Genomic DNA, 14763 nt, shown 5'->3' on the forward strand with positions numbered 1-14763 from the left:
CTGAAAATGTCGAGCCTGTAGCTATTAGACATCTGGAACTGAGTTTCAGAGGGACCGTTGGGCGCAACCTCTGACACCAGGCAGGGAAAAGCAGGGGGGAAATTCGTGTCAGCATAACCTTGATGGAGTCTCGGAAGCAAGACACGGAAAAGCTGTGTGATTTACCTTCCTTGTGGACAGGGCAGCTTCTTCTCTAACCTGCAACTTCACCTGAAAGCGTTCACTTTAACTCGAAAAAGGCTGTCCAGGACAGATCCTTTGCCCATTTAAATTATTGCAGGTCTCCCAACTGCAGTGGAGTGATGCAGATTTACCAGTGGCCAGGATCCTAACTCTTGACTTGATTTGCACTAGCAGGATACGTCCAGGAGCCCTTTGCCTTCTTACTCATGCAGAGCTACGGAACTTGTAAAAATGAGCTTGCATTTATGCTGCATCAGGAAAACAGGCCAATGAGTACATCACAAGGGTTTAAAGTAGAAGATGTGCAGCAGAAATGTGAATCCCAAAAGGCAATTGGGTTTGAAAGCTCCTAGACTCTGGTCCTTCCTGCTGTATGAGGAGGAGGATGCAGATCTCTGGCTCTTGACATGGGAGAGGTACCCATGTGGGGCTGCCAACGAGGGGAGGCTGCTCTGGCTCACAGCCTGCCTGCTCAGGAGCAGGCCTGGCTACCTGCCTAAAACTGAGCTCAAACAGGACAAAAGAGTTCATGCCTGTTTAATTCTTTTGAACTTTGGGCATTCTAGAAATTCTGGAATCTGTAATTAATCCTCCTGCATCAATTCAGCAGGCATTGGGAGCAGGAGCAGTTGGCCAAAGACCAGAGAGAAAACAAAAGCAGGGGAGATGCTATTTCTTGCCATAATGAGATGGAGCCCCTGCTGGTATCGTTTGTTGTCTGTAGAAGAGGACTGACTGCGTTTCCTTCCCTCACAGGAGATGGGCAGGGGGACAGACAGCACAAAGGGAACAAGAGTCCCAACCTCCAGCTGCGTGTCCCCACCTTCTGCCCTGCTCGCACCTTGTGCTGGGGGCTCCCTTGACACACAAGCCCACTTTTCAGAGCTACTTCCCATTAGTGAATCTTATTCCCAACACGTCGAGGGGTTTGTACTGTTTGGTGACATTAGTCGTGCAGCTAGATTCAGAGGTCACCAAGACCTGGACATACGTCATTCGCCAACCTTAAAAGAAAAAAAAAAAAATTAAAAAAAATCATGTGAAGTAATTAAAAGAGCACTTCCTGACATAGTGATGATAATGGCTTTATCTATTAACATCTCTCCTCACCCAGGGCACTGGAGGTTATTTTCCCATGTATGGAAGTGGGGAGAACAGGGACGCCCATTCACTCGCATCAGAACATGCTGCAAAGGTTTTACTCTTCGCAGCTTCCCTGAGAAATAAAATCAAGAGGAGGGAGGAAAACAGCACTTTTGCTGCGCCCCTGCTACAGAGACCTGCAATCTGAATCCAATCCTTTGCGAGCTGCTGGTCAACCTGACGTGCACCCCTGCGTGGCAACCTCTCTCTCACAGCACCCCTGACGGGGGAGGTGACAGCCCCAAGCGCTCGCTGTGTTTCTGGGTGCCAGGAGAGAGGCAGCGAGGGCTGTGAGCAGCAGGTAGCAGCAATGAAGCCGACCATCCACAGGAACAAGTGGGCAGAGCTCCATGAAAACATTGCCAGGCTTTTGGCCACACAAGAACTAGCAAAGTCTTTTCAGAGAACATTTATTTCGCTTCCAACGGTCCACCCCTGCAACATCCGAGATGTCTCAGCGCAATGCTGAGACCCCAGATATGCCACCAAAATCACCATCTCTCCCTCTTTATAGAAGTAGCTAAGCTTAAGTACCAAAAGCAAGGTGTTCCTATTGCCCATCACTGTGGCAGACACCATCCACCCCACGCCAAGGGCCAGCGGGGTATCTCACCCATAGGCATGCCAACTGGGCAGGCTCCTTTCAGAGACAGAGGCAGACAGTGACCACGTAGGTCTGATGCTGAAACACAACTTCGTAATGGAGGGAGCAGAGAAAGCTCTCATCACTTCAGAGTTTTATTTCAATCTTTTGCTGACAGCTTTCCTTATGTTAATTTGTTGGGGGTAGGACTATGTTAGAAGAGGGTTTTATTCTTTATAGTCTAGTATAACTGCATGAGACTTCCTTAAATTACATTCAAAATGTCACATCCTTTGTATTATATGAGTAAACTTGTATTTCCCCGTTCCTAGATTTCAGATGACAGAATTTTCCACTGTTTACACAGAAATCATCAGTGCTTCCTGCCAGCTCTTTTTGAGAGGGTATTCTCATAGTAAGGTCCGTCGGGGGGAGAGAGAAGGGGGAAAAGAAAAGCAAAGGTTTGGGGGTTGTATTATAGTTTTTTTAATCTTTTGTATTATGTCATAACAAAGAAAATGACACAGAGCTTAGGTACAGAGACAAGGAGGTGCTATAATCCACAGCAGGAATGGTGCTTGGGCATTCTCCCTTCACCTTTTTGCTGGGGACACCATTCTTGCCCAGGCAGAGGTATCTTCTCCCCTCCACGAAAACGGACTGGCCCCACAGACCCTTCTCCCAAACCTCCTTTGAAGGAAGGCTGCGAGTGACACACACGCAGAATTAGCAAGAGATCTGTCAGCACCTTCTAATTACAGTGTGCTTTCAGTCAGAATGACTTTTTTTTTATTATTATAAGCAACTAAGGGCAGAACTAAATGTAAATCTCCATGAAAATGCACTGCATGTAGGCCTATGAGTGTCTTCTGCTGAAACCTGCCTCTTGTGGGTTGCAAAGATGCCATTGCCCTCCAATGAATGACAAACTCTAATAAGGCTGAAAATCAATACACAACATCAAAACAGTTAACTTAATTGCTACACCGTACACACACAGCTCTCTGGCCAAAATACACGACAAGAAAATGAAACTGCTCTTACTTCTCTGGTTTCTTTCTAGAATAATTTAAAAAACCCATTCCTGTCTATTCCGCTCCTAATGGACAACATTTCAAGCGGGAATAGGAGAAAATCCACAGCAGTGTTTTCTTTAGAAGTTAAGCACACGAGACACAGAGGTGAAGGTATTTTTCCTTATCCTAACAAAGCCCAGTTCATTATTTAGTTTGCTTCCAGTCTTCCCCACTCCAGCTTAGACCGACACAGCGCATGCACCTCCTTGTGCATTTCTTTGACCAAAACACAGAAGGTGTTTCTGAAGTGAATTGTCAGAGGGACCAGCAAGAACTACTTTGGCTGTTCTACCTGTGACGCTGAAATGGGTTTCAAGCAGTGAATTGTAATGTGAGATACTCCAGCAACATTAATAATACCACATTTTTAGAGAATTATTTCAAAATAGGGACCAAAAGCACCACTGAGCAAAACTCAGATCTTCTGTAACACTTGTAGGGAAGAGCTTTTGCACGCAAAACGGAGACAGCGTCCCCTAAAGAAACTTTCCTGCAAGATTTAGAAACACCTGCTGTGAGCTGGACTGGGTTTCAGTGCCACATCCTTCCCCTCCAGTAACACCTGAGTTACAGCAGAACTCCCCATCACTTCAATTCATTCCAACCTATGAAAATAAATTTATAAGATACATTGGACAGGACAAACCAGTGTTGCCAGGTGCTTCTGGATATGAAAAGCAGAGAGTGGGAGCTTTAATGAAGTTAGCTCTTAGTCATAGGGAGGTGATAAATGCAGAAAGAAAATATCCTCTTGTTAATGTTTGTGTTTACCATTTTCCCAGGTTTAAAGACAGTGGATGTTTCTCTGTCTTGCACCTTTATTCAGTCAATTACAGCAGCAAAGGAGGTAAATAACACACTAGCATTCTGATTTAATGGCGTTTCATTTGCACAGAAGTGATGAGACAAGGCACAGGACAGACGAAAAATAGGCCTTAACTCTTAATTTCTTTTCCTTTAAAGTCAGCTGCCATTCTGTTATGGTTTACTTTTAGTGGAAGAAAATTTTGCCAAAGTTAAACAAGAGCTCCAATACAGTAACTTGTATATACAAAAACATCATGGGCTCTGAAATTCACTGACGCAGACCACAACAAATAAAGACCTTGAAGCCTTCATCTTAGATACATCAAAACTTCCTAGAGCAAGCTAAATTGCATGATCCCTGCCTTGAATGGTCCCACTAATGGCTCACTCTGTGGCTCCGCTATGGTCCATCATGCCCCCAGTGCAAAAAAAGCTGTAAAAGTGCAATATCCAAAACAGCACATTGAGCCTCAGTGGGCAGAAGGCAGCACACCTCCATCCTCCTCGGGGTCTCTTGGCTCAGGGTGGTGTCTGGAGCAAAGGGATTTGCAACTACCTTGTGTCTTTGTACAGAAGAAAGCTATCGAGTGTTGGCATACATTTGTCTTTCTGGTGTGGCAGACCAGATTCTTCCGCAGGGATCTGTGAAGTCCTTTGGAAGTGCCACATTCCCATAGCTCTCCTGTCCCATGTCCAGCATTGTAAGCAACCAAGGTGAAAATTAAAGCAGTTGAGAAGCTGCTCTAGGTTGTGCTGACCTTCTCCAGAGACACAAGGCTATCTGACTGCAAACCATCAGCAAGGAGCTCTTCTTGCACCAGCCTTCTTCCATGCCCACATACTTTTATGCTTGACATTAGGTCCAGGTCTTTCATGAAAATTTTCATTAAGTCACATTGTAAGTGATCATTTTTTAAAACACTGTGAGGCTCATCCTTTCTTAGTAGTTAGAGTGGTAGTGAATCAATGCAAACTAATAATAATATTATTATTATTATTGCACACAAATGGAAACTCTTTCGAGTTTCCCTATTGATATTACTGTGTTCCAGTACCAGCCTTCTCTCCCAGCTGACACTTCAATAGCAAATGAATTCTCAAAAATGTGCCCTACCTGAAACTAGATACGTACACAGAATTCGCATCTGATGGAAAAAATAAGTTTAAGCCCATCCCTGACACTCTAAAGTTTGCTGTGGGATCTTATGGATATATTCATTTTCTTCATTATAAAGATTAACAAATACATGAATCATTCAGGTCTGTCTACCAGTGCTGGTAATAATAGATAGCATGTTTACAAAGTTTTCACGGTTATGTGAGTCAATCCAATGCACATTTTCCCAGATATAAAAATAAATCTTATATAATGCACAGTTCACAGAATCAATACGCTGGCCGTGTGCACCAAACACAGAAGAAAATAGCACAGGAACTCCTATGCAACAACTGTCCTAAGAAGCTGGAGAAGCTGCAGTTCTAAACCTGAGTCATTTGATGCAAAATTTGGTCGAGTTGTTGTGTGAGCACGAGTAGCAGTAAAGACAGCAGAGAACAAACACAGCAATCCTCTTGGTTTGTTCATAAACAAACAGAATAATTAGGCAGAGTCATAAGTGTTCTGTGTCTTCGGATAGTATTCTCTACTGCCTAGGGTCAAAAGGAAATGCTTCTCCTCCAAACTGACAAACTGATGAAATAACACTATTAATAATGACACTGAGGGGCAGAGATTATGACAAGTTCAAGAGGGAACAGGTTGCAACTTAATCTGCGGAGTGACTACTGCTTTCCCATTAGAGATTCGAAGAGTAGCCTTTTCCTGGAAGCTTCACCTTTAAAATGCTGTACGCACATTAACAGATGGCTACATGAAGATATTTTAATGAAACATACACTTCCATCTTCAGTTGTTTTTTTCATCAAGTTTAATGTTTGCACAATGTTGATGATTGCAAAAATAAGTTTTCCACAAAGAAAAATTGGTACACAGGTACCTCTTCCCACACCAATAAAAGGCTTGTATCCATCATTATTTGGTGAAGTTGTGACCCAATTACACTAGTACAAATCAGAATAAACTTTCCTGATTTCTTAACTGCAAGGAAGTAGAATCTCTATCATCTTAAAGCATTCAGGGGGAATTTGTATCAATTGATTATTACATGTAAATTATCTATTTCTATTTTATCTATTTCCTGGATTTCAAATAAAAAATGAAATGGGATGTAAGCTTGCTTTGTTTCTAACACCTGTAGGGATTTACATATCGTAGCTGAGTGAGACAGGCAGTTTTGGCAGAGCAGTCTGCTCAGGGAATCATCAGATTTTAACTTTTTCACAGCAAGCCTCTTGGAAAAAACACACAGACACCTGTCGCTTTGAGAAGCCTCACTTTTCCCCAAATCAGCGAACACAAACAATAAACAGCACTCTTCAAACAGCTACAAACACCAATCCTGAAATTCCTAATCTCTCCTCGCGTCTTTCCCTGCTCCAGCAGTTTTGCTTCTTGTGTTTGAGGCAACAAGAACTGCTACATACAGCTTTATGCAATCTCAGAAGGGGCAAAAGGTCCCAGAATTTGGAAATGCTCAGTGAACAAAGAAATACTGGAAACAAAGCCAAGGCTCCCAGGGGTTATGTCCCGGGTTCATCAGAAGGAAATGCAGCTCGCAAATTGGAGACCTGCAATTCTGAAGCCCAGGTTTTCCTGAGATAAGGCTCCAAAACAAAAGTTCTGCAAACATTTTGGTGAACTCCTGCCAAAACCCAGCAAAAGGATTTAGGGCAGCTGCGTATCAAAGGCAAGTTTCTTGGGCAGAAGGAAATGCAGAAGGCAGAATGGAAACCAAACCCGAATGAGAGCTGCAGGGCATCTCTACGTTTTAAAGCCATCTATTGCCAGCAGGCAGTTGTCAACAGCTGTCTTTTCCCTGGAAAGAGTAGGAAAGGAAAGGAGGAGGATAGAGACAACAAAGAAGAGGAATTAAATCAGCCTCACCAATCGTAAAGCTATAGCCATCAATGCTGAAAGTAGCACTCCGGCATTTTTTAAATCCTTCCTTTCTGTTGCTTGGCTCTGTCATGATCCTGCCAGCTTGTACTTTCTTTCAGCAGCAGCCTGTCTCTCCCCGCTGGAAGCAGAGCTGGAGTTCCCTCCTCGCTGCCCTGGAGTCTGTGCGGGTGACGGCGCACACCCCCCCAGCTTCACCCATCTCCCGGCGCGGGGGGCCGAGCGGGAGAGGCTTGCACCCAGCAGCTTTCTCCTCCCCCCGCTGCTCCCGCTGCCTTCTCACCAACGACGACGTGCCTGCTCCCAGTTTAACAACTGCTCAGGGCACCTAACCCAGCAGTCAATTAGCGCCGGACTACCCAGTCGATAAGCCAGCTGCGCCTGTCAAATCTCCGTGTAGGAGTTCGGCGCGCAATTAGCAAATGATGAAAGGTTAGATTTCGCTGCGATCTACCCACTGACGGTCCCCGTGCTCCCTCCTGTCCTGCAGCCCTCGCTTCTCCGGCTCCCCTTCGCTCCTGGGGATTCCTGACACGCAGCAAACTGTGCTCGGATTTCAGCCCTCCGAATGCAAGCAGCGCCTTTTCATCATCCCAGCTCCAGTGAATCAACCCCAGATTACAGCGCACCATCAATCATCTACCACCTATACCAACGGCGAGGCTTCTGCAAACACAACTGGCAGCAGAACGCCGGAGATTGTCGGTGGGTAAGAGCGTAAGTGACGGCGGGGAAACAAAAGTAATTTAAGCCGTAATGGTGATAAACTGAGCAAACTGCACACGCACACGTTAAAAAAAAAAAAAGTCTTCTGAGCTCTTCCTCCTCCTGGCGGTTCATCACATGGTTTGTAAACTCCTCTCTGCAGTTTTTTAACCCAATGAGGTTTTTTTAAAAAAAATGTGATTCAGAGTGCTTGCAGCAATCCACTGAAAAAAAGGCAAATCATCCCTACCCTAGGAACAGAGAAAATTTAGAGTCAAGGCTGGCAAAGTTTTCACAGAAGGCTAGCAGCAAGCCAAGGTTTTATAAGTAGGTATCCAAGAAAACACTGTCAATATCTTAATGATTCCAGTTCACATAAATCTGTGCAATCCTTTTTTCTGCTGTATGTGTTAATATAGAAACATGCTACTAAAGTGTGCCAATTTTTCAGGTTCCCAAGTAGAAAAGTAAATTCCAGGTAAATATTGCATTGTTCTGAGTGGAAACCACATGGAAACACTGCGTTTCAGGAAGACTGCCATCAAAATAATAGCTGAGACACCGTTTGCTAAAAGCTAACCCAACGCACACCAGAGGTTTACAAAATACCAGCAAATCTAGTCTGTGTTTAAGGTACAAACCTCAAGCCTACCTTGGTTTCTCAACAAAAGCTTAAGTCAGATAGAAATATTGCACTTTTAAAATACCCTCTCTTCAAAGGATTGAAGGGAGTCACCATGGAACTTGAGTAGTTAATTTAAATTCCACCTAGTTCTAGCCCAGCAAAGAGCCTCAGCCAAACGGATCTTTTCTGTTAACAATTTTTTTAATGATTTGGCTGCTCAGTAATGCAAGGCAGGTTCATTAAGAAAAGAAACGTTAGTAGCGAGAAGGCTTTTTACAGGAAGGAGGGCCTGGTCTTCCAGGTTTCTTGGCTTTTCAAGATACAGTGTGAAACAATAACTACTAGTTAGAGACAACATCTCCGTCACTTGCACCTGCAATTATTTTTGACTTCAGAAAGGTGGGCACAGCTCAGTAATTTTAAAGAGCTGCTGCTATAAAGGCAGCCACCACAAAGAAGAATTCTCAAGCGGCTCACCAGACTCCATCATGTAGCTGTGTCTCCCAAACAATATAGAAAAAGAGTCTGAGTATAAAGTGTTTTGAAGGGATTATTTTCTCTGTCACTGGCTATATAGGTCACACACCTTGATGAGCACTGAGGTTCTGCCTAAGAAAGCAAAGGCATAGAAAATTACTCACACAATATCTAGAAAGCACAAAGTTAAATGTTATCTAAAGGAAGGGTAAATATTAGAACTGTCAGAGTTTGGTTTTGTTTTAATTTATTTATTTGATGACATCAATTTTTTCCTTAAGCACTGATTCATGAATAAAAATTGTGGGAAGACAGCAGTGATGATCATGAAGTTTCAGTCAAGTTTCTTAGTTCCAGAAGAAACTTTTTTTCCATAAAAGACCGGCAGACAGCACCTCACTTGCTTGGACCATGTACTCATGTAGGAAGCAGAAGAGCTTTATTAGCATTTCTCAGGTCACCAAGCTACTGCCATGTTGCTCATCCCTGATGTCCTTCACTGGGGCTCCGGCCACTTTGTACAGATTGCCAGGAAAAAAAGGACCCACGCGTTCAGCAGCTATGCACAGCTGAGTTACCTTGAATGAGACCTTGTTCAAGCCCCAACTAATACTAATTTCAAATAATCGTAATAATTTGATAAGCTGATTTAGGTCAAAGAGAGCAATTCCCACGGGGAGGGCAAAGACAGTAGTCACTCATCAGGGTGAACTGATCAAATGAGGCCATGAACTGGATCTCCCCCATCCCTGGAGGGGGGCCGAAATGGGCTGTTTGCAACAAGATGCTCTCTCCCTTCCAAACTGCAGAGGCACTCACCTTGGGGTGAAAAGGGAAATCTTTTGCCCTGCAAGTTTTTCAAGGAGGAAACACTTTCTTTCCAGGCCTAGTGAAAATTTAATCCGGTAGCTCAAAGAATTACCAAATCCTATCAGTAACGTGATACCTGATCCTATCTGATTCTTTGCATTTTGCAGTTCAGCTCTTGGCCAGATTTCAGCTCTGCCATTTACATTCTGCTTCCCCAAACAATCCCTACAGATTCACTCAGGGTACAGTACATTTTCTACCTTCTGCTGCCTGGCAGTACCAATATAGGTGGTTAGGCAGTTCTTGGGGCTGCAGTTCAGCGCCATGTAGAGCAATCCATGTATGTCATTTGTAAACCACCTGGGGATCCTTTGAGATGAAAAGCACAGTGTGAATTGAAAATATTTATTATTATTGCTGTAAACAGACTGGGGTATCCATGGTAACATTTAATTTGTCAACACATAAAACAGCAGTTACTTTAATATCTTCCCTTTACTTTTCAACACGTAGAAGAGTTTGCATGTTTTCAGGAAGTCTATTTTAACTGAAGACCACATCAAATTAAACCGATGGCCCATCCAATCCGCCATCCTCCACCATACACCCTAGAGGAAGTTATGAGAGAACAGCCACCTGTAACAAACAAATATACAACACTGTCCTTCCTATCCCTGGGCAGTCTGTTTCTGCCCTGCAGTATAAAAAAGCGTATTATTTATGTAAATTTGTCTCAGCAAGACTGAAAGATTTTTAATTGCAGTTTACACCAAATACTTTCCCAAGCATAAACTTTGAAAATCAATTGCATGGAGAAATACTTCTATGTGTCAGCTCAGAGGCATGAGACTTGTTATTTCAGCCCTGTATCCCCTGGCTCTTGTAGTGTGAGAAAGAGAACATAAAAGCATTAAGTGAAATCCTAGCCTCATGGAAGTCAAGGGCAAAACTTTCCCTCACTTCAGCAGGGCTGGAGCTCTCTTCTCCTGGTTTTCCATGCCTGTGCTCCTATTGCCCTGGTTCCTAACACAACAAAGTTCTACCAGAGCAGTGATGGTTTTAGACCTCAGGCATCCGTATGCTTTTGTAGTGCCTGGTGCTGAAGTTAGCACTGACTTAGGATCTCTGAATTTTTGATCTTTTCAGAAGTGTCCCAGGTACCCTAAACCAACTGACAACTTGACTATGACTATTAAAAACAAAAATGCAGCCCTCCTGGGTCAGACCAAAGGTCCTCAGAGGCCAGTGTCCTATGTCCAGCTCTGTATCATGTCTCCATCACTGCCCAAAAATAGATGATACTAGATACCCAGCCACCTCCAGCTCAGGTACCTCCTGAGCCAGCTGTGTTTTCTGTATGTTCATAAACAGTCAAAAGTTTTCTGTTCAAACAGCTTAAACCTTCAGCACCCTCAGCATCCTTTGGCAGGAAGGTCCACACCTTAACTAAACATAGCACAAAGACTTTTTGCTTTTGTTGCTTCTGTTGGCTTTAAAGGTTTCTTTTTCTAGCTATATGGTTGCTCTTTACCCTAATAACTGACTTTGATAACAGTGTCGATTCTGAAGCCTTCTGGCTGTGAATCCAAAGGTGAGGAGCGGTTCTGTGAGAGGCAGAGGTGTCCCCGGCATTCAGGATTTCTGGTGGCAAGGAACCCCTGAAACTGTGGGTTCTGGGGAGTGTGGGCCGCAGAAGCACCAGGCAGGTGAAAATATTGTTTGGAACACCTTATTTCCACAAACTTCAACTGAATCCATTTTACAAGCACATATTTTTCAGAGCAGTTTTAGAGGGCTCTCTCATCTCTGGTATTGGTGTCACCTGAAAACATTTAACATCCCAAAGAAGAGCTCAGCACTTTCCAGGACAGGGCAATGATGCACCAAGAATGGATAAATCTCTTAAGATAATGTTCTTCCAGCTTCAGAGAGGAAATTAAGCTGAAATCCCCTGAGGTGCTTGGTATATTTCTCACAAGCAACAAAGCAGCTATGTACTGCAGGCTGTTTATGGAGAGATGGCATTCTTCCCTGAAAGCTTCTTTGTTTTACTGTTCCCTAGAAGTACTCCATCTGCAGGTTGTGATGATTTTATCAGACACTGTCACTGTCAGGAATATCCACTACATTTACCTTATTTTTAGGCGTGACAGCCAGAAGGCAAGATGAGTTTTTAACGCAATGCTGCTCTGATGCTTTCTGCTTGCTTCAAGCTTTACCATTTTGCCCCTTACCAAAAACTGACAAAAGGAACAGTCACCAGTGTGCTGGAGTATTGTCTTGGTTTATGCTATTTTCTCCTTCCCAATACACACTCATTTTGTATTATTTAAAGTGAGTTCACACCATGGATGGATATCCAAATGCCTTCAATAAATTCCAGGCACAGGAAAGAAAAAAAAAATAATATTATTTTGAGCTTGTACTTCATCTTAACTATTTCAAGCACCTCTGCAACTCAGAAGAAATGTGTTGTTTTCTTTAGAAACACAGGAGGAATCTATACCATCTAATTTTAGGCACCTAGGTGAGGTGCCTAAGTGAGGAACCCTGAGGCTCCCCTTGCAGTGAGCAGGCGATTCCAGAGGTGAGGTAGAGCCCCTAAAATCTGAATTGCTCATTGGAGAAGCTGTTTCTCTCCTTGGAGGACCATGAGAGCCTGAGGCATCTAAGATCTAGAAGAGGTAGCTTAGTGAGGAGACTGAAGCTGAGCAGCAGGATCCCTGCCAATAGCTTACACTTTCTGCAGATTGCCTGCAAACAGTAACATAGAATTGTCCGGGTTGGAAGAGACCTTTAAGGTCATTGAGTCCAACCATCAAGAATCATGGCAAATCATGATCCTCTTCCAAGTAGACACAATCCGCTAACAACAACGAGGTCCACCTTTTGTGATGTGTCCAGGAAAAATGCAATATTAACAAACTACTGTGTCATATACCTTTCCAGTGCTACTCGTAATTGGGTAAGACTAAGTGTCAAAGGAGCATCTGGTCTGGACACTTGTGAAGTTAAATGGTGGGAAAGAGGCTGTAGCAGGAAAGGAGAACGTGAAGGCTTTGAAAGATCCCCTGTAAATGCACTTACCCCCCACATATTTCCTTCACACACTAACTTGTAGTCCCTAGCTCTGTGAAAGCCAAAAGAATCCCTGCCTCTGGGTGTAGTTCTGCTTTTTAAATGAGGTCTTTTTCCTTATTTGTTTGTTTAGGTTTTTGTAAAATAAATAATAGAATTTCAACATCAAAACATTTTTAGTGCTCTAATTCTACTCCTGTTTAAGCATTGCTGCTGATCAGATTTCAGTCTACCTTTCTGTTTGAATTTGATTTTTTTGGTCTCGTTTTGCACACTACTGAAGTGTGATTCTCCAGGCAATGAGATTCTCTGTCTTACAGCAGCCATTCCTGAAAGCAATTCAACCAAAACCAGAACCAATAAAAATTATACCATTATACAATGAAATAAAGTTTGGGGTAACCATGTTAAAGAATTGCAAAAGAATTAACGCTACACGATTTTGCCATATACATGTGATGATGACAGACTTTTGCTTCCCACAGCATTCCCAGGACTATCCCACAATTAAAGGAATACTAAAATATTTTCTTTTCCATTTGGTCAGAGAGAGATTTCTGATACTTGCACCATCATCTGTTGAAATTGTCTTTGTTCCTTCCCACCACCCTTCTTGAAGCAAGGACCAGCAGTGACCAGCTAGCGTGTGCATGCAAATCATTACATCAATTTGATTCCCTGGCAGGCATCATTCTCCCTGATGATTAGGGCTGTGGCCAGTCAAATCATAAAAGCCATTAATTTGTTTTCCAACTCACTCATTATACCCCTAGTGAGTTGTTCCCCTCCTTGGATTTCTCTTTTCTTCTCTCCTCCCTCTTCTGCAAAGTTAAAGATACTTCGTTGTGCTACAGTAATCACCAGACATGCTTTATCTATGATGTGAAAATGTTGAGGGTGCAATAGAGTGAGGAAGTAGATCTTTCGATGGGGCAAACCAGTGCAACTTCACCTGATTCAGCAAAGCTGCCTGAGTGCTTAAGATCAAGATCTGCTCCTTCCCCTCCAGCCTGGAGGGAAAACTGAGCTGCATTGCTTAACAGCTTCTAATCAGCATCCCGAACACCAGCTCCCTCATATCACTATTTGGCTTCTAATGTACTGTTGTTCCACACGATAGTGGTAGATTCACTACTTACCCTCCTGAAGGAGCCAACAACGTTGCTTTTCCCTGTTGTATGTGTTGTGTATATATCTGCTTTTATGTGTATTGTATGTGTTACTTCTGGCTAGATTTTACACTTTATCCTTTCCAGACCACAATTTAAACTAAAGTGCTCAGGTCACCATTAGAGCTACATTCTTCAAATAATCTAAAAAAATTAAAAAGCGCCTAGGTAAAAATGACAACCCAATGCCCTGTTCATGCTTCAAACCATTTCCTCCCCGAGCCACCTGCTGCTTCTTCAACCATACCAGCATGAATAAGTAAAACAAGCAACAACTACAAGTTCCCTTAGCAAGTATCCCCAAAACAGACTGCCTGCTACAGCCACACCGTTGCTTGACCCACAGGTTTTTGGCCAGATCAAAGTGTCCTTGATGCTAAATGAACGTAGCCTGTCCCCTGTTTGCAGAACCAGCTGTTTTCCTTGTTGATACAGCTACACTTGAGTCACTGGAAATGAAGCTGCAGAAGGGTGGTTTGAAATGTACACAGAACGCACACCCACACACACCACGTGTGAACACACACACACACAAACACCTCTTTGTACCATGAGCAACAATTTGGTGATCGTTCTTCTCTTGAGAAGGACAGGGCAAAGCTGCCTTCTCCCCAAAAGAAGTAAATCAGCAAACACCGCTTTGCAAGGGAAGGGAGGAGGAGAAGGGGTTTCCAGAAGACTTCAGAAGGAGAGACAAGGGGAATCAAAGCAGTGGATGGGCAAAGAAATAGAAATCCTGGCCTGTGGAGGGAGCAGTGAGACAGGAGCACTGCTTCCTCATCGTACCTACACACTTTCACACACGTGGTGGTATCACAGGAGTTTGGGGCAGGGGAGTGAGGAAGGATGTGGATTTAAAAATAATAATTTAAAAACCGATGCGTCATTACGCACATGAACACAATAACACAGCCTGGCTTCTTCATGTGCAACCCCATCCCAAGTCATTCCTTATGAAAATGATGCGTTACCATTATTCCACCTGTAGGATCATTTTCAGTGCTAAGGGTACCCAGACCACATAACGAGGACTGGCAAGGATCATCAGATCCACAACCTCACATTCAAAGGCAGAAAAAAAAAAAAAAAAA

The 14763-nt window shown here is 43.3% G+C and overlaps 1 protein-coding gene and 1 long non-coding RNA gene across 4 annotated transcripts in view; one reads left to right on the forward strand and one right to left on the reverse strand.

Annotated features, from left to right (window-relative positions):
* PDE1C (phosphodiesterase 1C) overlaps positions 1–7015 on the reverse strand; it is a 378336-nt gene extending 371321 nt beyond the window's left edge. For all 3 annotated transcript variants that reach the window (XM_014949446.1, XM_014949442.1, XM_014949441.1), the window contains exon 1: positions 6797–7015. In XM_014949446.1, the coding sequence (XP_014804932.1) occupies positions 6797–6881 (85 nt within the window). In that variant the 5' untranslated portion in view covers positions 6882–7015. The remainder of the gene's footprint in view (positions 1–6796) is intronic.
* A 190-nt stretch (positions 7016–7205) lies between these two features.
* The window catches only part of LOC106892334, a 34653-nt gene continuing 27095 nt past the window's right edge, over positions 7206–14763 (forward strand). Inside the window, exon 1 of the long non-coding RNA XR_001412849.1 lies at positions 7206–7513. This is a non-coding gene — a long non-coding RNA (uncharacterized LOC106892334). The remainder of the gene's footprint in view (positions 7514–14763) is intronic.

This window comes from Calidris pugnax, unplaced genomic scaffold (assembly GCF_001431845.1).
Source record: "Calidris pugnax isolate Ruff unplaced genomic scaffold, ASM143184v1 scaffold124, whole genome shotgun sequence".
NCBI classification, from domain to species: domain Eukaryota; kingdom Metazoa; phylum Chordata; class Aves; order Charadriiformes; family Scolopacidae; genus Calidris; species Calidris pugnax.